Raw genomic sequence first — 27,938 nt, 5'->3', positions numbered from 1 at the left:
AAATAATAATTAACTTAACACTTAATCAATTAAGTCGTGTGGACTATTTTTTTCCGTCGTAAATCTTATCTCGTTGTTAGTATTTTGTAGGGATCCGAATCCGAACTAGAAAACAGTAATCCTAAACTATTTTCATAAGCCCTTAGTATGAGATTGCACGCTCGCAATCGTAAAGTTGCTTTTGGGTATCAATTCATCGATTCGAATATCTATGTTGAGAATCGTAATCGTATCAAAGAGAAAATCGATTGAAGTAAAGCAGACCTGATGCCCCTAGTTTAACACTTTGTGAGTTCGTAAAGTAAATTCAACAACTTATTAAAACAGGAATTATCATTTGGATATTATGTTACTATTTTGAATTAAAAATCGGTAAAAATATTCACTTTCCAGTGTCCCCCGTAATCAAATGTTTTTTTGTGTTTTTCTTTACTAAAATCAAGGAAGCATAGAGCCAGAACTCTCTTGTTGAGGGTTCATTAAAATTCCTTTGGCTACAGGACACTCGAAGTAGGAACTCGGTCTCCATTTTTTTATCTTTGTTTTATATCTACTTGTATAATAAAACAACATTTTACAAGTATAAAAATGCTAACAATGTCCATATACTCGCGAAATCATTAGCAGCGTTTTATAATTGCTAAGTTTTGATGTCGTAGTGTTGCTATGGCATTTTTATACGGAAACTTATTCATTCATTATTTTAACGATAGCTATGTCTTTTTATACTTGGTTAATTAATCAGTGAATCTTATGAACTGACTGCCTGCCGATCTTGTGATGAACAAGGTAACAGACATGAAAGCTTGAAACTGCTTTTCTCTTGAATGTGAAACATTTATTGGCGCTAATTGGACGTAAAACCAACTTGTATTATAACAACGCCCTTATTATAATAATGCCTTATTATAAATTAAAATTCAAAATTCAGAATTCATTTATTTCAAGTAGGCGTCAAGTCTGTCTGTTTGTAGTGATTCTACCACCGGTTCGGAAGGCAGATTCTACCGAGAAGAAGCCGGCAAGAAACTCAGCAGTTGCTCTTTTCCAACATCAACAATTTACATTTTGCATTTTAACATTCATTTTTCTATCTTGTGAGAGCTGAAAGCGGAGCCGATGGCTTCCAAGCAACCTTGTCATTAAAAAATTCATCAATTGTATAGTAACCTCGCTGTAATAAATGTGTTTTAACAAATTCTTTAAACTTGTGCATTGGCAGGTCCAAAATCACCTTAGGAATCATATTATAAAAGCGTATACTCAATCCCACAAATGATCCCTGTACCTTACGCAGACGATATGCAGATGACACTAATTTATAACCATTTCTTGTAAGTCGACTGTTTATGTCCACTTTTTGTTTATAAAGACTAATATGTTGTCTTACAAATACTATATTGTTATAAATATATTGTGAAGCTACAGTAAGTATGCCTATTTCTTTAAACTTCTCACGGAGGGATTCGCGTGATTTAAGTTTATATATTGACCGTACAGCTCTTTTCTGCAATATAAATAAAGTTTCGATATCAGCTGCATTACCCCATAACAAGATTCCATAGGACATAACACTATGAAAGTACGCAAAATAAACTAGCCTAGCTATTTCAACGTCAGTAATCTGTCTAATTTTTCTGACTGCGTAGGCAGCCGAGCTTAGTTTACCCGCTAGTGAATCTATATGGGCACCCCACTGTAGCTTATTATCCAAGGTCACGCCCAGAAAAACTGTGGGAGTCTCTATTTTTAGTGATTCACCATTTATCATTATATTTTTATCAATTTTCTTTCATATAGTTAAAGTATATATTAATTTAAATAATATATATTTTTAATATTAGTAACGAAACGCTACTTTTAAATTCACTGTTATTTAATACAAGTTACCTCCTGATGCTCCACCCAACAGGCCACAAAAGATAATTAAGGAGTGTATTCTCGTGGTTAATAATTCCAAAGAAGTCCTTACGTAACTCAACACACTTTTTTTCGAATAAAGTTTCAACCAATATTTACAAGTTTGAGTCAAACGTTCACATGCCCGTCTTGCAGGCAAAATATTCTAGATGCGCTATTGCTAAATGTACTTCTTGGAAAGTTTCCCCTTTATTTATTTTCACTTACACGCTTAGAGGTGAATTTAGTCAAATCTTTTCTTAGCTGAAATACGTCTTAACCAAACTGCAGAGGACATAATAATATATAATGTTCGGTAAATAAAATAATTTATTTTAATTATTTTCTATAATTAATTTGCAGGTCGCGTTGTTCAGCTACAGGCTCACATACAGCTGTGCGGATACGTGAACAAATGGCGCGAAGTCACTCCACGACAGCGGAAAGGGTTTAGATTGCTCTACAAGCAAGGTTGCACGTGCAAGGTGAGCCTATTTATAAATAATAGGATTTAAAAACGAATAAACCGACTTCTTTGTCGTTAATTATATAATAGGGTACGGTCCGCACACGACGTGATTGTTGTGTAGCGTTTAAGAAATATCTTTTGAAACGTCGTGCGTCGTCAACTTGGAAATTAGCGTGAATTTTGTAACAGTCCATAGTAATTGAAAATGTAATGATATCGTACGAATTTAAACCCACCAAAGCCAAATGTTTATACCTGTTTTTTAAGTAGCATAATTTTAGGTAAATCTTAATTTGGTATTACAATTTCAATTCAAATTTCAGATATTCTAGTTAAAAATGGCTATTTAGACAAAACAACTTCAAAAATAAAATTAAGATTCTAATAAAATTGTAAAGAATATTTAGTTGTTGAACAATCGCACTGATTGCGAGTAATTTAATATCCGTCGAAGACTCCGTCCTCCATATCACAAAATCTTTACCGAAGTAAATGTGATCAACCTAATCGTGCGCGACTGGAGCATTGTATTAACATAGCTTAAATAAGCGCATTTGAAATTAGAACCTATTTTTATTTAGAAGATTTTTAAGAAAATATAATTTACATTTATGAAAAATACTATTAACTTAAATCCTAAACGTAGGTAAGAATAATACTTTTCTAAAAACGACGTTTTCTTTCAATAGAACGTTGTAAACAATTTACGAAATGTCAAATGTAGATGTGTGACTTTGTTTTGCTGTAATCACTGTTTGTTTGTTATATAATTTGTATTGGACCCAAAAATCAAAATAACAAACAGAAAAAAGATTTATATACATAAATATATATTAAAAAAATCATGTCAGATCCTTGATTATATGATTATGATATAAGGTTTCATGAATGAGCATACACCTCGTTATACTCATTTCTTGAATCTGTATCGTATGACACTCGTATTAAACCAACCTTATCAGATAGGTACACTTCAGCGTAAGAGTTAGTACAGCAAATCTATTTAACTTCGCCTATTCGTTATTGAGCGCGTTTTTTAAGTAAACGAGTCACGTTTTCCTTCGTTTACAAAACCTTTAAATTCAGGCAGTCCATTTTACGTGCTTATATTATTTGATCACGAAATGTTGTGGATTTTTACTTGGCAGCAAGTAAGCGTAAGACATGGTAAATGCAGATATAAGTGCTCTAACCCGAAACTTATAAGGGGTAGAGTTACACTAAGCTAATACACCTTAACAGTTTGGACATTAGATCGTACCGAAATGTTAAACCGCTTGGCTTGCTTATCTTTAGATGAAATGCAAATAAAGTTAAACCCTAAGCAAACAGAACTTAGAACTTACAAGATGCGAACTGGACTTAAGAAAATACGAAGGAATAAAGTATAAAAAACATTTTAAAATATAGACACATAAAATAGACCATATAGAAATAGAATCAAATTCAACCCTTCCGTAGTTGGCCGCTCCGGATGTAGGGGAGGGTTAAACGCCCAATAGCGATTGTTCATTTGATTAAGCAACTGCTGAGTTTCCTGCTGGCTTTTAGTTATTGTGTCTTCTGAAACGGTAGTAGATTCTGTTCAAACAAACAGACTTTACGTTTCAAAAGTGCTTAAAGTATCTAAAATAAGCTTCTTGAAATAAATGAATTTTCAATTTTAATTTAAATGCTGAAAGAATCAGAAAAAATCCATAAAAATTATTTAATTAAAAAGTCATCGCCGCACCGAACCACTACAATGGTCGGGGCACCTCGCAGAATCAGAAGTGTTAAGGCCGTAGTCTATCTAACACGCTGCCCAATTGTGGATTGGTATTCTTTGCACGACTTCAATAAATAAATAATAAATAAACATAAAACGACAATACACACATCACCATCTAGTCCCCAAAGTAAACGTAGCTTGTGTTATGGGTACTAAGATAACTGATGAATTATTTTATGAATAATATACGTAAATACTTATAATATTAATATCAACACCCAGACACTGAAAAACATTCATGTTCTCCAACAGACATTTTCCAGTTGTGCGCCAATTAGCTGACTTCGAAAACACTATGAAGAACTTTCTTTTCCTTCACCCTTAAAGCAACTGATATTTAATTGCTTAAAATAAAAAAAGCTAACTCCGATAAGTCAGAGGTGGGGATTGAACCCCGTGAAAGATTGGACCCACTGAGCTATCAATCAATGTGAATTGCTGAGAGAAGGGAAAAACAGCATGTTTTGAACTTGCCTCGGTAGAATTGTAGATAGTCTGGTAGTTGAGTAATAAAAGTGGTGCCGTTTTCAGGTTCACATGAACAGACGTAGTACGAAATCACCGAACACCTGCGTGACGGGCCGCATCGCGACAGAATGCTACGAGCGACACGGCATCTGCTTGCACGATCGCGAACGACGTTGCCGATGGACGAGGTAAATACATTTATACCTTCTTGGGAAAGATAATATAAGTAGGACTTCCCAAACCAAGATTGGTGCATAATAAACGCATCTTCTCAGTCGCCAGAAATGGCGCAGTTGTGAGCTCTGTGGTGTGGATAAATGGAGGTTGGATTTGTTTGGGTACTCGACAGGAGCAATTTGGTAATTAGTTAATTTCGAAATATTATCTGGTCTCGTCGCGATCAGCTTCGGCTGCGGCTAGTTACCACCAATACAATTGTATCAATTTGATAATTTATGATTTCTAAATTTTCTTCCGACATAGACGTGCCTAACTTGGTCCGCTCAACATACGGGCGATCATCCGTGTGCTCTGATACTCTTGACTCTTCCTCGGAAAACTAGACGTCGTTACAAGCCTGAACTAGATATAAATGAAGGCGGTTTTTTGTCATTACAACAGCTTCTATTTTCTTTGTTATATGACTTTGGTTATGTCAAGGTTTTAACATACGCGCATTAAAAAACGTAAATTTGACACGATATCTCTAATTAATCTGATTGGTCTAGTCTGTACTCAGCTTATCTTCGCTTTAGTAGGAATTCCATTTACCAAGTAAATGCGATACGGTTTCATAAGCTCGCATTTCCAATACCTACTGAAAAAGTAATTTTTTGCGCGAAAATTGTGATATGTTACCGACGAGTATCTTCTGCTAGAATTCTTGTATGATAATGGCAGCAGGAAAATGCATTGGAACTCAAGGAATGTCGTGCTGAAGTATCGAAAGACAGAAGTTATATGGCATCTGCATGACTTAACAGTTTACATAGCGTGCAACGTAAACAGGTGTGGTACAAAAAATAATGTTAAAACTTTCCCGAAAGCAAAGAATTGCCAGTCAAGAACTAATAAACTACATTATTTATTAGTTGTTTCTTTTTCTTTTTTACATTAATGCATACAAATGAACGATGCTAGTGAAGTAAGGATTTAAATCCTTCTTTCGTATGTACTTTTGTACCTATACATGATATTGTTATTATATATGAATTAGGTATACATTTTTATGAAAACATGATTATAGCTATTCACTAAAGAGTTACGACAAGATTATTTACATAATAAGACCAGTGAAAATAATACGGTACTATAAATATATGGAACCACTGACCACACACATAGAGTAATTCATTTCTTACATTCTTTCCATTTATTATTGTTTCTACTACTTTTTAGATTTTTTTTAACAAAGGCAATTGTTATTGCTTAGGTTTATTTAAAATAATAACGGGAATATCAAAGTTAATCTAAATCTCAGAATAAAAGATTGGTTACTGTAGGTAGAATACATTATTATATTTCCATAAACTTGATGTCCAATGCCTATACTTATTTACATAAAGGGTGTACACAGGGGTGTAGGATAAACAATGAAGGGCAAACAAAGGGGTCAATAACTGTGAGCGGACGAGTGCGGATTGCTGACCACGTTACAGCTCCAAAAGGGATTATACCGAACCGTACTAAATATAGAAATCTTTGATCTTAAACAAAATACTTAAATCGTTATTAACCATATAAACTGTGATCGTTTATTTTCCAGGGCCCCAGCCCTTACGAGGTGTCTGCAGAAGCAACATTTCAACAGCACCATGACTTGATTCATCCAACGACTCGATCCAAACTAAATATTATTTGTAACAAACATTTATATATCCGACTCGGCTCCATTGAAATTCCGGTTACCTTATAATTGTTACTACTAATTTATAGAAACACTATGAGTTACTACGCCAAAATGTTCATCCTAACATCATTCTAGGTTAGTTCATTTAAATGTTGTAAGCTCGTACCAGGACTAAAATGATAGTATTTAATCAAAATATTGATGCTATTTTGTTCAAAGGATTAAAGTTCTGGCTAGTCAAGGAGATATCCAACTCCTTAATTAACTTAATTCGATGAACATTGGACAGTAAGTGTGTGGCTATGACTATTTCTTTGTGAGAATGAAGTGATTCGACGAAATTATGTAAGACTTTATAGTGACGAATTTACTGAAAAGCATTACCATTTGTTATATTTTGGAAAATATTTTAGCGGTTCCAAATTATTGTTTGCACGGATTGGAAAGAAGTCAATTTGACGTTATTTTAAATTATTTATTTTAAGTTATATTTATGAATAAGTTAAATCTTTGTAAATTAACAACACTAGTGATGTAAGTAAATTACAATAAAGACTTTCAAAAACCAAGAAATCTTTTACTATAAACTTTACATAGGTACGTTATATTGATAGCTCCTTGGTCATTCTAATACTAAAGTTGCAAGAAAACGTCACATTGCGCCATCTGGAAGAAATAATCCATAGCAAATGTGCAAAAACTCACCATATCAGCATAGTTGTGGTAGTAGGTTTGCTCGATAAGTGGGAAGTTCTCCCTGCCGAGGCGTCGCTGTAGTTGAAGTAAATGCCCAAACACCCACGGCCGGTCCTAGAGGAAAGAAAAAAATAAGTCGCCAATAACAAGGTTATTAATATTTTTCGAACGCCTGCAATCAGCGAACGAAAAAAGCATAAAAGCATTTCTCGTACTCAAAAATAGCGTAACGAAAACTATGCCGTGGTGGGAGGTGCTTATAAACTGTACCGCAAACGAATCTAGTTGACTCGCGACATTCGTGCGTAGTGGCGGCTAAACGAATTGCGTAAAACTAGATTTCAATAATTCAAAATGCCTTCATGTGTTGTGAAATGGTGTCGAAATCATACGGATCATCACCACAAGGATAGTGGAATAACTTTTCACGTGTAAGTACACCGATAACTATACTAAAATCTAAATAAATACAATTACGTATTATCCTTATGGATGGTGTTATGCCATATGTACCTAGTTAACACGTTGGCTGCTGAAAACACAACGTTTGTGTTTTAAAACTACGTAACGCGTGTGCGGCTCGAACACGCTAGGCGTGTTAAAATAAATGTACCTACAAGGATGCGGCCGAACACGCTGGGCGTGTTTTTCCGGCGTTCTGCGAGTGCGGCAAACACAAACGCTGTGTTGTTTTAAATATACTGCTAGAGCGGCATTTACGCAAAAAGTGTGTTATACGTTACCGCAAGTATGTTTTATTAAATATTAGTTAAACGTTAACGCAATAACGTTTTATTATATATTAGACAATATACCTACTTAAAATTCGTTGTTTTGTGAGTTATCTACTCATTATACATGAGTATAGATTTCTTAATAAGTCTCATGCCATCGAGAGAATCAACCATCACACGTATAACTATAATAATGTTATAATTACTATAATAAAATAAAAAACATGTTTTCGACCAAATAATTTGAAACAATAGTATAATACCATCAATCACTAATAATACCCACCTAGACAATTGCATTGTTTTAAAATATTTTATAGGGAAATAGATATTGATATCGATATAGGATCGTCGTCGTATATTTTAGCATACTCTTAAATGTTTTTCTGCAATAAAGGTTTCCGCAACATAAGTTTGATGTCTATTTGTATATTTTTTAATATTTGTACACCTGAGTTCGTCTGCATTATTTTCACTGGTATCGGTATCGTCGATAATTTATTTTATAAATATCGGTTTGCATTCCATTATACCGACAGAAGTACAAAACGATGCATCCGCATCCCTATTTTTTCTTATCGTCTTGAATAAACCTTATCGGTGCGGCCAGCGGTACCAATAAACTTAGTAATGAGTTACTATTGTTTGGAATTTAAAGTAAATTTAACAATTGTTCTGTATATTTACTGGAGGGATTATTATATTTAAATCGGCGTTTATTATGACGCTATTTTAATCTAATTTATTTTGCTTTCCTTATTGCATAAAATCATCCAACGTTTCCAGAGACTGCTGATTGGTCCTGCGCAGCCGCGGCACTACGTAACTACCGAACAATCACGCTTGGTCTCGTGTCGTACGACAAATAGAAGAACCTATTAAGAGCTCTTTGCGACTCAAGTTCCTGCTTTTAAAGGGCGTGCGTTTATTGACTAATTGGTACTAGTTTCGAAAGACAATTTCTTAGAAACTGCCTGCAATACAACTATTTTCAGAGGTTTTACGAAACCCACGCTAAGATTAAACCAAGACGTTTTATTTTGTATTCCTTATTTTTAGTAAACGTTGCCGATTAGATTGCGAACATCTCTCTAAAATCGAAATAAATTGAAGGTGCGATCACAACACGGACAGTTTTACTTCACATTCGAGAAGTATTTGTACGCTTTTAATTAAAACACTTTAAAAAAAAATAACACATTTAACATAAACTGTTAAATTATAGTAAAAGAATCTTTAGGTAGCTACAAAGGTAGAATGAAAATAGAGTCAATTTATCAAACAACTAGGGCTTAATCTACATAACTACACACAGCTCGAAAGCGTAACTGACATTTCTACTGTACCCCAGGGAACCACATAATTTATCACTATGTAAATCAGTCTACTTTTTCTACTTTTAACAATATCATCCGCTGCCATACATTTGACTGATTTATAGAGACAACGTATTTTATATGTTGCATGTATTTTTAATTGCATATGCGGTTGTATAAATAATGAGTTCCACATTCCTACATATAAAATTGATCAACAAAAATTATTATGCATAAAGTGAAGACATTTTTGACTTGCTTTTTACATCTTTTATTTCAAACGATCAAATCTCGAGACATATATGATTTGTAGTGTGTAAACTATAAAAATATGTTATAAAAACACAAATACTTAAACACGCTCACACACACACACATTTGAACATTCGAAGTGTCGATTTAATCTATTTCAAAAGATTAAAAACGAACTCACTAGCCCGAATTACTTAGCTCCACTGTGGTGAGTTACAGCTCTACATCCCCTTTTCATTCTTTCAGAGTTAATATTAACTAACCGATGTGAAACCTCCCCTATATAGGCTATATAGGCTAATGATTACAATAATACATGAACAACAAAAACATATTTAAATGAAAAATATTAAGCCACTTTTATAGTATAAGCTCTTACCTGAAAGTGGTAGATGGAGTTGAGGCTATTAATGGAAGGCACACCACCGAACTTCAAGCCGAGAAGGAGCGCTCGGTAGTCCGCACCGGCATCTCGTACATTTTGCCGCACCAGCACAAAATCAGGCCTGGTAAGCAGAAGTTATTGCTAGATCTATTACCTATTTGACGGCAAATTGCCGCAGTGGGCAGAGACCCTGCTTTCTGAGTCCAAGGCCGTGGTGTCGAATCCCACAACTGGAGAATGTTTGTGTGATGAACATGAACGTTTATGTCTAGTTGTTTATCTGTATATTATAAGTATTTATTTATATTATTCATAAAAATTTTCATCAGTGATCTTAGTACGCATAACACAAGCTACGCTTACTTTGGGACTAGATGGCGATGTTTGTATTGTCGTAGAATATTTATTTATTTAATTATAGCATTGCCTGGTATAAGAAAGTGGTAGTTAGCATTTTTAACTATAGTGAAAATTCCTGAATTGGGAAATAAATGTCACATAAGTTTTATGTCACAACATTCTCAATACAAGCATTGGAGTTGCTAATATACCTTGGTCCCGATAATAATCACTAAAATATTATTTTCAGTCTCCTAAAGGTCACTAAACTCTGAATTCCGCTTTCAGCAGTAGACCTTTAATCAGCTATGATAACTGAAAGGGACACATATACATATGTTTGCTTTTTTTTTGTATTTTTACCAAATTTCCAAAGAGTAAATAATTTCATTCAAATACGTAGTTGTCGGTCTCCAGCAAGCTTTAAACATTCTATGAAAACATTTATCAAAGGTTCGATTCAAAAGAAAACATCGCGTGTGTACCTATGTGTATACGCAATTAAAGTCACACGTTCATAATGTTTATGAAGCATGGCATAGGTATGCTTAACTATATTTACCATACACCCATTCAAAGTAGTGTTACAGTTAAATGTTTGTCGAGCACTAAATTTAATAAATTATTTATTTTGTTTATCTTTACCGTACCTATATCATATGAGAATGTATATATATATACACTTCTAAATCCGAGATCAACTATTTGTTCGAACTGGGGCAGACACTGGACTTCTCTCCAGCGTTTGAAATAAATTACCCCGGTTTATAGAACCTAGATCTAGACCTACCATTCTGGCCTACGAATAACCTGCGTTTGGAATTGTGTCCTGGACGCTTAGACTGAAAAGCTAATTAAAGTCAAATTCTTGTATCCTAGCTTTTAACAGTATATACATTATAATAAACTTACTTGTAGCACCGAGTAACTTTAGTTCCACCACGGTAGACCGCCATTGACACATTAGATCCCTCACCGCTCGCCGTCACCGAAAGCTCCTGGAAAAACCTCCTTTATTCATATCTGTTCTCAAGCCACATAATTCATACTTGTAATCTTTTTTTATCTATTAAATCTTTCTTACAGGTTACCCTAATGCGAAAGACAAGCTGACTAACTACCATATTTTTTAACCTACCACCTATTGTGCTCATAGACAGTTCATTGCGGCCATTGTGAATACGCTCAGAGAGCAACTCAAAAGGTCCAGCTGTTCGGCGACCATGTTGACCGTGCGCGTCGCGTTATATATTTCGAAACCGGTTATCATCCGGTTAAAAATATTGTTTTTTATTTAACCGGTTGATTGGTTAAAAGTTTTAAACGAACCTCAACGATATTTTTAAGCAAACTTTTGCATAACGTTCAACACATAATATATATTTGAAAATGTGTTTGTCTGTTAATTTATTATTAAATTATTACGACAAGAGCTGAGTATTCAGACTGAGTAACAGGTTTAAATTTACAAAATCAAACTAGAAACAGAGATTCAGATCAACCGGTTAAATAAATGAAATTGAAACCGGACCGGAAATTGAAACATACCGGTTTCAATGTAGATTATCAATCATTCCGATACCAAGGTTAATGACCGCAACCGGTTTCTTACTTTGTTTTTAAAAGGGCCTTTATTATTGGCTACTAATAACTTTATTTCTGGACAGCTATAAATAACTTCCACCTGTAGGTATATAAGTTACAGCTGCAACATGAGAAAGAAAATGTCAATGCAGACTGATTGCATTGACATTTTAATACCCCAAATACGATATTCTCCGCTTTAAACTTATCCTGCACAACACTGGATTTATGTATCTTGAAAAACATCGACGTTTTCATTTAAACTCTAGTTTTCAACTATATCGCTTAGTTCTTCGCAAGTTGGTTTCAAACAAGTCAGTGAAGTGTTTTCAAAGTTAAAGACGAAATTAAAGTGCTGGTTGAACAATTTGCAACGTTCCTCCGTTTCTACATTATTAAGAGTTTGAATACCTACCTAGAATTTAAATAGTGGTGCCAATTTTGTCGTACACAAATTTCAGAACGAATTTAATAAGACAGGTATGAAGCTATTTCTGCTTGATTTTCTCCATTTTTCTCTTGAAAATAATTGCATTTAGAGAGCCAGTTTAGTTTAGAGATTTATGAGCAAAAAATTAGATTTAGATAATTTCGGCAAAATCAAGCTCCATACTTGTTTAAATCCATTATTTGAATCCAAAATGCAAATGATAATGATATCATAAGTAGAAATAGATTATTTCTTAAACCTGTTTTGTATAGTGTTGAATAATATTTATGATTAACAATACTTATGATATTAAGTTTCATTTAGATTTTTCTTTTTTCGATAAATGGCTATATTAACCCACTACCTAGCTATTATAGTTTTTAAAATAATATGTAGTACTAGCTTTTGGTCTTCCTGCGACAAATCCCGTGGGCACCGATTGTTTCCCGAGAAAAATAAGCCCATTTTACTTTCTGCCCGCCAAAAATCAAGTAAGTATATTGCTTGCTTAGTCAGGGTGTAAAGAGAGGACGAACCCACACACTTTCGCGTTTATGATATTAAATGGATTGTGACGTGTGCCGTGACGGCAGATCGGAAGACAGTTGTCACCACCACTCTTCTTCCCACGGGTGTCGTACGAGACGACTCAGGGAATATAGGAGAACGTGCAGCAACGTCCTCCGTGCTACTAAAGTGCTACTAAGGTCGCACTGCGATCACAAACCAGCGTGGTGATTATGGGCTAACTCTTCCGCTGGGAGAGGCCTTTAGTTCGGCAGTGGAATGTTATAGGTTATTGATTATGTAGTATTGAATGAAAATTTCTATTAAGTGTAAATAGACTTTGAAATTGCAATAATTTATTACATTGACTGCGCGAGCAAGGTAGATAGTTTGTATTGATAAATGGCGTGGTAAATGAGATTTTACTATCGTTTGTGGTAACTAAACTCAATTAACGCTTATTAATTTAATAGCGGGAACAGTTTTATAATGGATCTGAAAAATAATTACTGTAACAAATAGCAAATCAGTAACAGAACATTAAACTTTTATTATTTGGTACTTTTACGTAATGGACGAAATCGGAATACAGTTAGGTAAAGTCGAAGCTGTTGTTTGATTAGCTGACTATGGTAGAACTTTATACTTTATACTTATTACGACTATTAAATACTGATACGTTCATTGTGACTTTTCGCCGCTGTCGCCTACTGTCCCCCACGATACATTCGCTGTTAAATTTCACTGTGCGACTCTAAGTGCTCATATCTTAGATGTATTTTAAAGAAATTGCAGTGGTTTGCCTGGAGTCGTTAATTGCTGGAACTATTTGTCAATGTATTGTCACAGCAACAAAAAAAAAACACAATGAGTGGCGGCCCTTAACTGGATAAAAACATATATAAGTATAGGTACATCCGATATGGAATAAAACTACATAAAACACTTTCTACATTTCTGTCAGTTTCTGCAGTGGTCAGCGCTGTCGCCTTGTAAATGGGTTCGGACCTCGAATATTTTCAGAATGTTCATCATAGCTACAAAGACGTACAGCCAATTAAGCGTCCCGCTGTGATGCCTTAGAAAGATATCGAAGGTGTTCTGGCACCTATTCTGGTTTAACAAAAAAATGTTACGTAGGTACCCACCTTTCATGGGTTTTCTGCCAAAAAAAACTAAGTAGGTACAAGTCCGAAGTAAATTAGCGTTTCCCAAACTCAAGACTAGTTAAGCCGTCGGTCGCGATTATTATAACTAATATGTTATAATAATCGTTAAAGCTCCCCAACCTATATTGGTCTAGCTTAGAGGGTCTAAGCTCTTAATCCTACTCTCCTATCAATGAGTAGGCCGGGCCCCAGCTTTGCTACATTAATGGGACCATTGGCACCCGATTGGCACAGCGGGCAGTATGGATTTGATTCCCACAACTGAAAAAATCATTGTGTGATGAACATGGATGTTTACAGTTTCTGGATGTTTATCACTATATTGTATTTATGTATAATATCCATAAAAAATATTCTTCAGTTATTATAGTACACATAACACAAGTTAGGTACGCTTACTTTAAGGCTAGATGGCGATGTATGAATTTTTGCAGTATATTTATTTAAGTAAAATCTTTTTCTCCTTCTTGGTATCCGCCGTTATGTGGGGTCTGTATCACTTGTCTTCTTCAAACTTGAAGACGAGCTTATTGTTATGCGACCGCCTGCCTAGCATCAACATTTCTTAGAAATGTTTACGCAGATGGAATAACCGCTACATTTAGGTTCAAAGGGGCGAGATGCCCCTTTTAATCGGTAAGTTATTCAGTATTCCTGAGCATCCAAATGATATTATCATTCCAAACCCTTCCAAAGAAGTTCCCTACTATATTCAATATAATTAGAAGTTCTCCGCCTTGTATGCAATGGTAATGTGATAAGAGTAAATTTTTATTTTCAATTCTTAATGCTAATAATGAGTGACTATTAATAGTAACTCGGTAGATGTTACAATAATTTACATCTAAAGTCGGCGCTGTTCATCGTGTATCGATTTTTAGTGCCTAACTACCTGGAAGTGATGCAAGCGCTGGAATAAGTAGATTATACAACGTAGGCTATAACCGTAACATGACATTAAATGCGCTACCAGCTGAATTACGCAATGACACCGGCTGCCGTAACTATTAGTAGAGGCATCTTTAGTGCGGTATAACACATTACTCTCAAATTGGTTTTGACATTGGTGCGATATGGAATCAGAGTAATTACCATGGTTTTATATATTCACTATTTTTAACACATACTCGTATTACTGGCTGTGTCGGCCGTAGTGCTTTGACTAATTCGACCATTATTTACTTGAAGTAGTCAGTGCAGAATTTTCGACATGCAACTGTTTTCTTCTATGTTAGTTAACCATTTGGTAGTAGCACAGAGTAAGGTTAGCCGAGCAGTTGTTCGACAAAGCAGTCTAGGCAGAACAATCCTGCGGTAAGAGAGGGCGAGAAAAAGGTTCCTACTGCTCTCCGTCGGGACTTATACAGTTGACCCATATACTGTAACGACGCTATGTAGACGATCGCATTAACCATATATGAGATCAAAGGCGTCGAACTACTGTAACTTTTCTTTATACTGTGGTAGTAGCGAATGATATTGTGACAAACTGCTGTATTTCGAATAGAGCTCTTTAAAGAAAGATGTAATAACATTACTATACAAAAACCTTAATGTTTTTTTCATTTCGTTAATATTCACGTAGTAGAAAATATCGGGTAAAGTTGCGGCATACAATTTCCGATTTGAAATTTTTTTTCGATTTGAAAATCGAATCGATGTGACTATTCTAAATGAAAATTTTATAACTAGTTAATACAACTAGTAAATCACTTAAAATAACTACTTACCTTAAACTCAGCCTGTTCAACACGGATGTCCCATTCGCCGGGCAATCGACGACCACGGAAGTATTTGGACCAGTCGGTGTTTTGATCGTCTACCACCAACAGCGTCACGCAGCGGTCCCGATTGTAGCCTCGTCCGACCGAAGCTACTGACGTGACACTTCCTATATAAATTTAAATCATACTTTAATTACAATAACAATGTAATAACAATACTTCTCGGTTGCTAAAAACATTTAGTCGGTTTGTTGACACGTTTTTCAGTAAATTTGTAATTATCTATAACTAATTATACGTATGCTGATTTTTTACAAATGTGGTGATTCTATTTTTTATTGAATAGCTTTAAATTATTCACGCCGAATGTTCATGGCACATTGTTTGAGTGCATTTTGATATAAATACGGGTGCATTAGTAATACACTTCAATCTCGTATAGTCTCAGATGGCACAAAGGTACCTTCTAGTGTCTTCATCGTGATCACGTGACAACCAATGGACGTCCAATGCTGGACATATAGATCTTTTAGGGAGTTCCAAATTATAATCGGTAGGTAGGTATGCTTAAAGTCCACTGTTACAAGATTTCATTGCAATTAAATATTTTAGATACACATAACCATTAAACATACTGTTTCAAATTGTTTATTGGAGTTCGCCAAGTTAAATGGTAATACACGCAGATAAAGTCACGAGAAAAAAGCTTTATAAGTGTTTAAAAAAATTCAGTCTTAAAAAGGTCACTTTAATTTTGAATCCTCTCATTTATTCGTAATGAGTATCATCAACTGGAAACCGGGAAAAGACTCATTTAGCTTTATACCTACCCGTAAAAATAGAACCCATTAAAGTGACAAAAACGTCTGAAGTATTCCAGAAATATCGCTTCATTTTCTGAATACCTCTTAAAATACGAAATTGCCCTGTTAGTTAAAATCTCGACTCTCCACAAAATGGATATAAAATGAAGTCACGAACATCTTATTTAAGTGAGACTAGCTACAAAACGTACATGGCATATCATACAAGAAGATATACCTATTGCAGAAACCCTATGCGAACAAGTGTGTAAAGAGCGAACGTGATATTTGTCTGAAGTGCTGCCTTATTATAGCGCAAATATTCATCAAAGTTGTTTAATGGGTAATTAAGTCAGTAACAGCACAAAGTCTCATACCTATTAGCAGTGGCGTGCATAGAGGGTATGCACAGAGTATGCAGAAGATATAAAATGAAGAAAATCTCCAGTACGACTTATAAATACATAAGGGTAGGCTTTTTATAACTATTACAATCTGCATACCCTGTGCATACCCTCTATGCACGCCACTGCCTATAAGGTATTTACTTATCTATCTGCAAAAAGTTATTAGAAAGCAAAATATTCTATATTTGAACTATTTTCCACCACACTATTAGAAGCTGTTTGACTTATAAGGGGAGTGGCGAAAGTGTCTTGATTTATCGAAAATAATCCATTAAATGCCTTATATGAGTTCTATTAAGGTTTTATAAAATGTACTACGTAAACCTACATAGCTCCAACTTATCTAACATCCTCAGACGACTTTTAATATACCACAACATGTTTTTATCTACTTGTAACATAGGTACACTTGAAAGACGTCGGATTCGAAGAAGGGTTTCAGAGAAGGGTCTTTCTATCCCTTGTGTGCTGCCACGTGCTTATAAAAGCCCTTTAACATTGACAAGGATTTAAAAAGGGAAATGTAAGGGGAAAAGAATTTATGAATAATACAATACAAGAATACAAGAAAATAGATTGTTATTCTTAAGACGTGAAAGATATGATAAACCTAACGAAAGTTTTTAAAACTAATTATGTTTTAGATGAAAAAAACTATCCAAGAATAGTGTACGTATACAAAGTCATTTGAAACATCTTCTTAAACAGGAAATCTCTCAATCGATTATTATAGTAGTACTAAAAGAAATATTCATCATAATATACACAAATATTTATAACAGACAATGAACTAGTTTTAAGGATGTCATATTACACAATGTAAATAGAGCTAATGGTTGCTAAATAGGGTTGTCACCACATATTATTTTATGAAAATTTGAATAGTTATTTCTCTAGGAGTACCCAGTAGTTCGAAACTCGCCTACCTCTATATTTTCGGAGTTATATGTCTTTTTTATTTAAGCAATTAAGATATAACTTGCATAACTTTCTCAAAAGGTCTATGGAGTCTACCAGTCCGCACTTTGCCAGCGTGGTGGGCTACGGCCGCAACACTTCTCGTTCTGAGAAGAGCCCTTATTTGGGCCGATAGTGGCTTGATAATAGTTATGATTCTGATTGATTCCACTAAAAAAGTAGAAGAACAAAAGCTTTCGGTAAAAATTGTAATACAGTACGGCATAGTACCAATTTGCAAAATGGCCCAGTATAATTTACTAAGTTTTAGTAAGTTTAAGTTCAAGTATATTTCCGTGAAATATGCTTATAGATTTAATTTATCGCGCAGTAAGAAACTATACATAAATACTAATAAAGTATTAGGTGTAGTACACAACACACGATGTAAATTTCCTGTTCTCGGTTCACCACGTTGAATGTTAAACTTGACATGCTCCTAGAAGGCACTAGTAGAGTGTAAATATGCAGTAGGTTAAGTAAGTTACCTAATAAATTAGCTCCTTGGTCACGAGCGGCACCAGTAAGCGATTGTACGCGTTGCAGCAGCGATTCTCGTGACTTGGCCGGTGAGGATGGTGCTGACGTCCCACGGGAACCACCCCGTAGGTTCAGGGATAGGTCACTTCCGACTCCTGCACTGCCAGCGCTGGGTGCTGGTGGGACCGACGACGTAGACGCGCTACCGATGCTGCCTCCCGTCGCTTAAAAGCATACAATTAAAGGGCGATTCACGCATATTTCTTACCTAACAATATCTGTCAGCCTGGTAGTCTAAAATTAAATCAGATTTACATTACAAAATTAGTTTAAGCGGTGTCGCATCCTCTTCGTCAAGCTTTTGATAGCAGTAGGTAAGTGTAGTAGAAGCTTTCGTGTCAAATTTTACAAACTTATGATCTATTGCATCACAATAAGCGCCCTCTCTGGACCTCTCACTCATAAGTGGTGCTTATACGTGCGAGGGTCGGGATTGGATTAAGTCCGGAAGTCCGGCCTTAGTTGACTAGCTCAAGCTCGCTTAAGCCATCTTCTCCAGACAACTCTTAATGTAAGAAATGATTATTGAAACGGGATTGTGCAATATTAGGTCACAGGTAAGCCCGCTACCATTTTAGACTGCATCATCACTGACCACCAGAGAATGCAGTATCCAAAGCTAAACTAGTAAAAATGTAAGGTAAACGGCTAACTTTTAGCGGAAAATAAATCATGGTCAATATTAATAAATAATTGATTAGTCCGCTGGTTTAACTATATGGTTTAACAATATCATCTTCGTCAAGCTTTCTTTTTATTACAGTTAGTGTCAAAGCTTTCGTGTAAAATTTCACAAGCTTATCTATTCAACGATAACGTGGACGAGTTTTCTCCTATGAGGAAAAAGTCGTGTATACTTTGTAACAGAAGATGAATACAGAGCTTCTTATCCACGCTGCTCCAATACGGATTGAACTAATGGATACTTCGGCTATTGAAATAAACTTAAAATAGTCTTCTTACCCTGGGAGACCGGCCTTTGATTCTGCGGCTTGGGCTGACTGGTGGTCGCCGGCTGGCCGGTGTAGGGGTCCACCTCGCCTTCATCGCACTCGGACTGCAGGTCTCCCGAGCTGAATCTGCGCAACGCCTCCGCTGAGCTACGCCACAGCAGCCGGGACGGGACGGGGGGAAGAACCGACACACACAATGTAGCAACCCATTGTCCTTTCAGCTTTTACTTCAACTGTCCTTAACAACTTTATGCCCGTTGTATGCATATATCAACAAAGCTTCTTTTTAAAGATGTTTTATAGTGCCATAATCAAAGAGAGTTTAAAAAAAATACTTAATAGAATTCTTCAATATAAATACTCCAAATGCCTTATTCTTCAGCTATTTTAGTAGTTACATAATTCGTTTATCTACAACTCAAATATTTCTTTATTGAATCTTAATTAGAAAACATGAGATTTAATAAAATTTACTGTGATAACTATTTAACTATTTAAGAAACACTTTACATTTATTTGAATCTCGTATTAATATTTTCAAGTGCTCCATGCAAAGTACAATTTGTCACGGACCTAGAAAAATTCAAAGCAAGTGTTCATGTCCTAGTTTAAGGTGTCATGTACACAATTCATTAGGGAGGCAAAGAGGATACGCTTCATGGCACCATTTGCCGCGTTTCGTTTTATTTTATCTCAAAAATTTTAACCAACTATTATTTACGGATTCTGGACTCAATATTACTGCAAAATGTATGAATAGTATTTTCTTTGAAGCAAAACTATGCATATTAAAATTTAATATTGTCTTTACTTACCTTTATAAGCACATGGAAATGACAACAGTGACCGAGGAATTAAGCACCATGCACTGATTATGGAACGGATAGATTTTTGTTTTTTTTATTGGCAAAATAACATCTGGGCTTTAATATAAACTTGACAGCTGATGAGTGCTACACGGTATGCCGCAGAGGGATGTGACAGGTTAAGGCCTAGCGCACATGAGTGGAAAAAGGCCTCGAGGAAACAAAAATCATGAAGCGTGTCCTTCGTACATTGTCTTCAGTTTTTCCCTTGAAATTTTCAAGGATCAATAAAGGTAACAGATGCTCCTTTTAGAACTAGTTAGTACGAAAACACAACGCTGAGGTTTGTCCCCCGAGGACTTTGGCTTGTCATGTGGGCTAATAGATCACGGGTTTTGTAACTAATGTGAAAGCAAACCCCAATTCAAGAATATTCAAAAGCGAATCCCGTTAGATGCATTCAAAGTGTGGCTCAACAGCAGATAAAATTATACCTATGTAGGCAGTGGCAGTTTTTCTTAGAATTATTAGTTAGTGTTGCAAAAGATGAAAATAATAAAACTTGGATTTTAAAAACTACTCAAACCTACTGGAAATTAAATCATTAAGTTATAAAGAGACAAAACTTAAACAATACTTGCTTTAACGCACTTATCAATTTTGGTCTTAATTGATGATATACAGTTTAACAAATTTGATTCAATTGGCATATAGCAATCCATGATTGATCAATGTTTGTTTTTATGTACACCTTAGAAACTTGGGTCAGCGGGCTCAGAAAAGCTAATCATGAAATTGCCAGTCGATCTAGCTTCTCTATGTTTTTCATCTTGTTATAAAATTGGTTACAGCTTATTTGAATATGACATATATTCACATTATTTATAAATTTAAGTTAATTAGGGTGTAGGGTTGAGAGCGGATAGGGAAATCTTTTTAAGCTATTGGCTGTATGCTGTGTATTAAACTTGACATAGTACGAACGATAATTCGTGCTCCATCAAAAAACATTAATATCGCACACCATTATTATAATTTATTAAATAGCACGAAGGATATCGTCGAACTGAGAAAAATTAAGTTTCTACTCGTGATATCAAAATAAAATACATATAAGATAAAGCTATACCGAAACTTTCTTTGTTTTTTAACACTTCATTTCTGAGTTCGATGAATTGTACTAAATAAATTAGACAGCGTCCGTTGTAAGCTCCTTATTAAATTATTAAGGAATAATCTTTAAAAAATCCTGAGATAAGGTATAATAATAATTAAGACAAATTAGTTCGACAGTAAACACTAACAGGTGGGAATATAAAAAAAACTGAAGTACAAAAATGCCAGATGGAAACTGAATATTTTTCGCAGAAAATGCCGTGTGGTCGGAAATAAAAGACATGCAGATGGCTCTGAAGAGTCATCACTCGACAGCGTAAATTTACGTTACAGGGCCTTATTAAGATTTATGTGAAAGTGTCAGTCACCTCCGTAAGGCGTGCTCTTTAATTGGACTATGACATTCTTCGTTTTCCTGTAACGTTTTTAAAAAATATTTGTAGATCCACCGTGTGTTATTGGCCATTATTTACGTTGTCGAGCTCTATGACTTCTAAGGTCCCACGGTAATACTGTTTGGTTAACAAAAAAACTTACCTTCTTTTCAAGTAATTGACATTGGTGGTAAATGAATTTCGGAAGCTTGAGAAAGACAGGGTTGATGTGGTCGCGGCCTGCGGGCCACAGATCCCAGGGCACCCCGAACGATCTATTTTGACCGCCCCTAATGTATCACAAATAATTTATTTTAAAAGATTAAAATGAAAACAGACATGAATATTATGAAAGTTTTGTGACTAAATACAACAAAAGCTAGTGCCTCGGTTGTATGTATCGTTTATTTTTTATTCTATCGTTCTTATGTGAAAAATAATTATTACAAATACAAATAAAAGTTTGTTATTTATAGTATCTAACAGGCTCTTAAAGCTCTCAAAAGGTTAATCTATCTGTGTGTATAATTACCACTGATTCGGAATGTATATTCAACTCAGAAAAGTCAGCGAGAAACTCTTTTTAGATGATTTTAAAAACTCGTTGCTGAGTCCAGACTTTCATAATGAAACGACTTTAATTATTTTCTGTACGCCCTGTGGTAAGAATGACGTCACACGTATATTGTCTAGCGCGTAATATGAAAAAAGCGTTAAATTAAAACTACGTGGGACGAATACAGTTTAGTAATTAAATACTTGACTCCTGGTACAACTTTAAACCAAATCAGCAGAATAGATACTATTTGATAGCGCTTTTAAATAGACAGACGTGTAAGTAGTTAATTGATTTACTACTTGCATCCCACCAAGTTTGTCTATTTAGACAACGCCACCAGTTTATTTTAGTAAAATTTATAAAAGAGGTGGAGCAATAAAATGAGCCCTGTAATATCGCACATGTGCAACATGGATGAAAAAAAGCGATTTTTAGTTAATTATTAACCCAAGTGCAGAAAACAAACTAGTTTTAGCTACAATTAGGACTTTTCTTGGAGGATTCTTGAGGAGAGAAAATGTGACGCTATAACGTCGCTTTCAAAACTTTTTTTAATCAACGTTAAAAATGCATTCCTGTAAAATTTTACATGTTTAGATGTGTCATCATTGACGAAAACAAGCAATACTTTGAAAAAAGGTTACTTAACTAAGCTTACTCATATGCCTGCCAATCATATTTGTATCTCTGACGTGGGTGTATAGTATACAAATAAGATTAGTGACATTAGCTTTACGATAAAAACATTTCGGCTCATCCGTACCACATTTGCGCATAAAGTGGTTCTTATGCCTAGAACTGTGGAAACTTTTAAGTAGCCGGAACTATTTAATATTCATATTCTAAACTTATACGTCATAATGTAGGTACTATTAAAATAACACCACTTAAACTACACTTTTGCCTATCTTCCTTCGGTGGGTATAATAAAGGGTTAAGTTTTGTGTGGTCTTTTTTTAACAAATGTGATACATAGCAATAGTAAAATCTCGAAGCTTTTAAAATGCCCGCATGCATAATTGTATCTTTTTTGTTTCCAATAACAATAATATGGTGACAATAATAGACAATAATTATTATTGTTAAAAGAAATAAAAATACGTTAATTCCAACCATATACATTATAGATATTTTAAAGGCTACCTCCAAAAATAATGGTAGAGCGATTAAAAAGAGACAGACAGACCTGCGATCGAATTTTAAAAGCTCTGAATTTTTAACTTTGTGTGCGCAATATATTGTAACGAACTTCGATCGATAATTTACTAGATCTTGATTAGGTTATTTGTCGAAAACATATTTTCTTTGGTTTGCTAACAAGTCGTATGATGCCGCTACGCTTTTAAGGTACCAAAAAGCGTGCAAGTGTTACCTTCTAACAGTCCATAACGTAAAGAGAGCACCTTTTGGAGATTTTTTATGGTGAAATTAAATATAAATTATACCGTACTCCAGGTGATTATTGCAAACTAGCTGTTAAAAATCCTGTGGTGACCGTTTGGATATGGAATGAGAAAATTTGTCTCCAGCTTTTGTCATCTAGTTCCATGCAAAATTTCACCAACAATAATTAAGTTGTGCAATGGTAACAAATGTTGTTTCTTATATCCCTCAGACCGCTTCCCGAGTGCTTTTCAACAAGTGGGAACAGAAATAACCCACTCTTATCCCCAAGTTGTAAGCGTCATATTTATGTGCATCAAGATCGGTGCAATGGTTGAACCGAGCATAAGTAAGAAATAAATAAAAAACACACACTGTCACCGTAGGTAAGGAATATGAAAGTATGGATTAAGCTTCATGTACATTGTACACAACATAGACTTTTTATGTTAGGTACATTTTGTATCGAATTGCAAATCTAGTATATTATTTATCGAAGGCTACAAAGAAAAATAACAGAAGTTGTAACTTACTTTCAATTGTTCACTCTCAAGTGAATTTGATAGTATTGGAACAAACAGAGCGGGCTGTGCTTGAGGGAGATGGGTGGAGGGCTGCAACAATACATATTTATTGAATTATTGATTTCATCCTTCGGACTTGATCCAGTTCCACTCTTGAAAATTGTTCTCTGAACAGGTTAAGTAAATGTAATCTCGCCCACTGAATCAACATTTGTGGAATAAATGGAAAACAGTGATTGAATTTTAAAATATTATAACCATTTTACCGCAAGGGTTGTCTGGAAGAGATCGCTTTAACAAAAACACCGCCTTTGCATCCCAATGTTTATAAAACAATATTTATTCCATCATCAGCGACCATATTTAAATAATATTTTTTATATGCGCAATGTTTTTAATTGCATAAAAAATCTCTCAATAGAGACTGTAATATTCGGAACTAATTACAGGTTCTCAAGTGTCGGTGAATCTAATCGTATGCTTAAGCTGAGATCCTTGTTTAGATAAACTGTCGGCTTATAAGTACGGGCCTTAATTTCTCCATCCAATAAGAGATGGCCCGTGCTGGGATGTTTATAGGCTAAGCTGATGATATATGTGAACCAACAAAATTTAGTTCATCTCAATTGTAGATTACCTGGATTTAAATACGTACCTTCCTAAACTGTAACGTTTCGATGATCATTAATTGAGAGGGAGTTTTAGTAAAGGTAGTGGAAATTTTTGTATTTACTTACACTCAGACTCACGGACGGACAGACAGACAAACAAAAAAGTTTTTCTCTACGATTTTTTTTTTACTTTTACATCAAAGTCTTAAGAAAAGAAAAAAGTTACAAACTACAAGATAGTTACCAACCTCAATAAATGTTTGCGAAGGAACTCGTGTAATTTCCTACTTCAAATTACCTAACAACATTTACCTACCTAACTCCTAAGTAATACTTTAGTGACTCTGCGTGTCAGCTTTCAGCGAATTATATAATCATGTACCTACTTAGTTGAGGTTTTATGTTAGTTTGCCAGTTTCATAGTTGGAATACTAAAATTCATATACATACATAATATACCGTTCGTTCGCTAAATAGTTCAGAGGCCGCCGCTCGCTTACCGAAAGGTGGACGTCGGCTAATACAAAGACTCGGCACGTATTGTACCTACAGTGTACGATGCGGTCCGAATGATTATGATCACTATTAGTTTTTAATTACTGTAACTAATGTAATAAAAAATGTGGTACGAAACCTTATTTTTATAAGAAATAGACTGGGTATCTGGCGAACTGTATGAGCGGACGAATTTGTAAGTTTACATACAAACTCATTATAAATGTCTAGTTACCTACTGCAAAGTATTTTGCTGTTAATTTATTGCTGCTTTATTCGTCTAGTGGTTGGTTTCATATAAACTTTTTAAAATATACATAAATAAATTATATTATTATGCTATTATTTTATTATATTATGATTTAAAATTTAAATCTATAGTACATAAATAAAGTGTTACATATAAATATTTGTAGACACCAAATATTTATATGTGGCACATTATTTATGTACTATAACAGATTTCAGCAGTTCCTGTCAAATATTTAATAATATATTTTTATTAAATACTGAATGAATTTTTTTCACAATATCGAATAAAAAGAAAAACGTGGACCATATCCAGCAGGAATTGAGTCATATATATTATTAAGTGTTTATGGTTGTATTTTATCAATATGAACCAATCTCAGTTTCATTATTTGGTATCAAATAACAGATAAATTTATTTTTAAAATGATGATGATGATGATTTGTCTGGTAGAAGGCTTAGACCTTGGCTGGCACCATACCGACAAAAACGTGCCGCCGAGCGATTAAGCGACAAAGTACGATGCCGCGTAGCTACCGATGTCATTCATTCCAAACAATTTAAAAAGGATTATAGAAAATGTTATTTGTTAAATTTCATTTCACCTCCAAAAAAATTGACGAATACTTCAGGCGATAAACTTAATGTCATAACTTTGGCCCACAGCCAACAGCCCGAACCGTCGTGTCGTGTCGCATCTTTACGACCGTACACAGCCTAACTACCTTTTTACTTACTGACTCCCATTCTCCAGGTTATATCTACCGTCATTTCTCGAGTTAAGATTAGGTGACATTCGTAAATCTTTTACTTTCATCGCTCTTTTTTAAAGGCATTGAATAAAGATCTTAATATATAGCCCGACGGTAAAATGGCGGGTGTTAAACACACTTTCACATTTATAACATTAGTTAGGATTGGAATGGTATTGAAAGCGGCGATAGCCTAGTTAAGCTATCGATAGATAGGCTTCGGCCTCCCTTTCTGGGTATATGCGTTTTTTTTTCAATAAATAAGAATTCTAAATTTTAAAAACCCCCGACTATTAAATTGGCGTACAACATTCTTCTAGTCAAGAAGGTATTCAATATAGCGTAGACAACGCTATATTGAACACCCCTTTCATTTAATACTCATATTGAGGGTGTAGTGAAAAAATATGTTATTCGCCATTTTATTGCGGCGACCATCTTGGATAGATTTCAATCAAATCATAGCTATGTATGTATACACCCGATTAATTCACCTTTCAAACAAAAAAATAATAAAATCATCCGATGCCACAGATAAACACACACACAGACATGTCAAACTAATAACTCCCCATCGTTTCTGCGTCGGGGGTTAAAAATATAACTTGTTTCTAAGTTGAAGAAAAATATAGTGAACTTGCCATAGAGTTTCCCATAGTTACTATTCTTGAAGGCTTGTGAGGTACGCACTTAGGCAACATGGTGCACTACGGACTAAAACCTTAAACCCTTCTCATTTTGGAAGGAAACCCTTGCCCTGTTGCGGGACGATAATGGGTTGACATTGATAATTATGAAGGATTTATAAGTATGTGATTACATTTTACAAATGATGTTATTTCAAATCTCGTAGAGTCAAAAACGCTAAGCAGATTCAATAATACAAACGTATTACCTACATGTAGGTTTATATCAGCGGTGATTGCATCTGTAATTATGTCAGAAACGTATTGGATAGGGTCCAGGTTGCAATTAATGTGCCCGATTTATCAACAATTTTATAATTTTAGAGAATATTGGGATTTTTTTATATTATATCATAGGTAGATATTTAAAAAAACACAAGGGTCCAGTGCAAGGGCCCTTCTTTTTTACTGTAGTTTTATTAAACGTGATTTAGGATATGGGTGGTTCGAATTAGGAAACCACGCGCTTTAGTCGTACGTACGTAGTTTAATTTTTACAGATATTACCTAGCTTATTAAATCAATGTTTTTTTTTACTTATAATCGTGTGTCACAATTTAACTATCATAATAAAATTTACACTTTAATAATGTTTTCTTACATTTCTTACGGGGTTACGGATTAAATGGCCCTAACAAACATCATCCTCAAAAATATGTTCAAGAGTCACCTTTAAGCGATGTTGAATTTTTATTTATAATGGTGTCGCAGATTAAGCAAACTATTCTATGGGTTCATTTTATTTTATAAATTCACGTCTGCTTTAGAAAATAACAATATACCTAGTTCTAGCATAATAAAAATAAAAAGAGGCTCAATTAACTTTTTATACCTTATTCATATTTCCCATAGTGGAATTGTCGTTTTCAATCAATCTAACTAGGCACTGAGGTAACGTAGATATTGTTATAAACGAATTGCTAAATTTACCACAGAAGGAAATAAAAAGAAAGCAAAAATGGCATACCAATATAATTTATTATTCTACTATCAGCTTTAACTTCATGAAATGATAAATTGTTATCGAACGAATATCCAAGTGAACTGGTACCATCAATCCAGCTTTAACCTGATTGACCAAGGTGTAATTATGGCACAAAGCCAAATGACCGCGTCACCTTGCTGCATCT

At 34.7% G+C, this 27,938-nt stretch overlaps 2 protein-coding genes across 3 annotated transcripts in view; one reads left to right on the top strand and one right to left on the bottom strand.

The window, feature by feature from the left end:
* LOC120625540 (tissue inhibitor of metalloproteinase) overlaps nucleotides 1–7,023 on the top strand; it is a 73,088-nt gene extending 66,065 nt beyond the window's left edge. For both annotated transcript variants that reach the window (XM_039892589.1, XM_039892588.1), the window contains 3 exons: nucleotides 2,263–2,384; nucleotides 4,671–4,795; nucleotides 6,373–7,023. In XM_039892589.1, the coding sequence (XP_039748523.1) occupies nucleotides 2,263–2,384; nucleotides 4,671–4,795; nucleotides 6,373–6,430 (305 nt within the window). In that variant the 3' untranslated portion in view covers nucleotides 6,431–7,023. The remainder of the gene's footprint in view (nucleotides 1–2,262; nucleotides 2,385–4,670; nucleotides 4,796–6,372) is intronic.
* Nucleotides 6,598–26,141, bottom strand: LOC120625993 (synapsin-like). Its single transcript, XM_039893273.1, has 9 exons — nucleotides 26,108–26,141; nucleotides 21,712–21,838; nucleotides 19,263–19,378; nucleotides 18,248–18,463; nucleotides 15,599–15,759; nucleotides 11,091–11,176; nucleotides 9,834–9,960; nucleotides 7,162–7,266; nucleotides 6,598–6,627 (listed from the first exon to the last, which is right to left on the bottom strand). The coding sequence occupies exons 1-9, from the start codon at nucleotides 26,139–26,141 to the stop codon at nucleotides 6,598–6,600; spliced, it is 1,002 nt and encodes a 333-aa protein (XP_039749207.1).
* Between the last annotated feature and the right edge of the window lie 1,797 nt (nucleotides 26,142–27,938).

The sequence above is a fragment of the Pararge aegeria genome, chromosome 8 (assembly GCF_905163445.1).
Source record: "Pararge aegeria chromosome 8, ilParAegt1.1, whole genome shotgun sequence".
In the NCBI taxonomy this organism is placed as follows: Eukaryota; Metazoa; Arthropoda; class Insecta; order Lepidoptera; family Nymphalidae; genus Pararge; species Pararge aegeria.
Note: the sequence above shows the minus strand (reverse complement) of the source record. Positions and strands in the feature narration are given on the sequence as shown.

Bases quoted from the DNA above. Each gene is read 5' to 3' on its own strand.
- LOC120625993 (XM_039893273.1), bottom strand. From the start codon at position 26,141: ATGACGGTAGATATAACCTGGAGAATGGGAGTCA. The intron at 19,379-21,711 runs GTAAGTTTTTTT...GGCGTTGCGCAG, and splicing joins GTCAATTACTTGAAAAGAAG to ATTCAGCTCGGGAGACCTGC. The intron at 9,961-11,090 runs GTAAGTTTATTA...TCTGCTTACCAG, and splicing joins AAAGTTACTCGGTGCTACAA to GCCTGATTTTGTGCTGGTGC.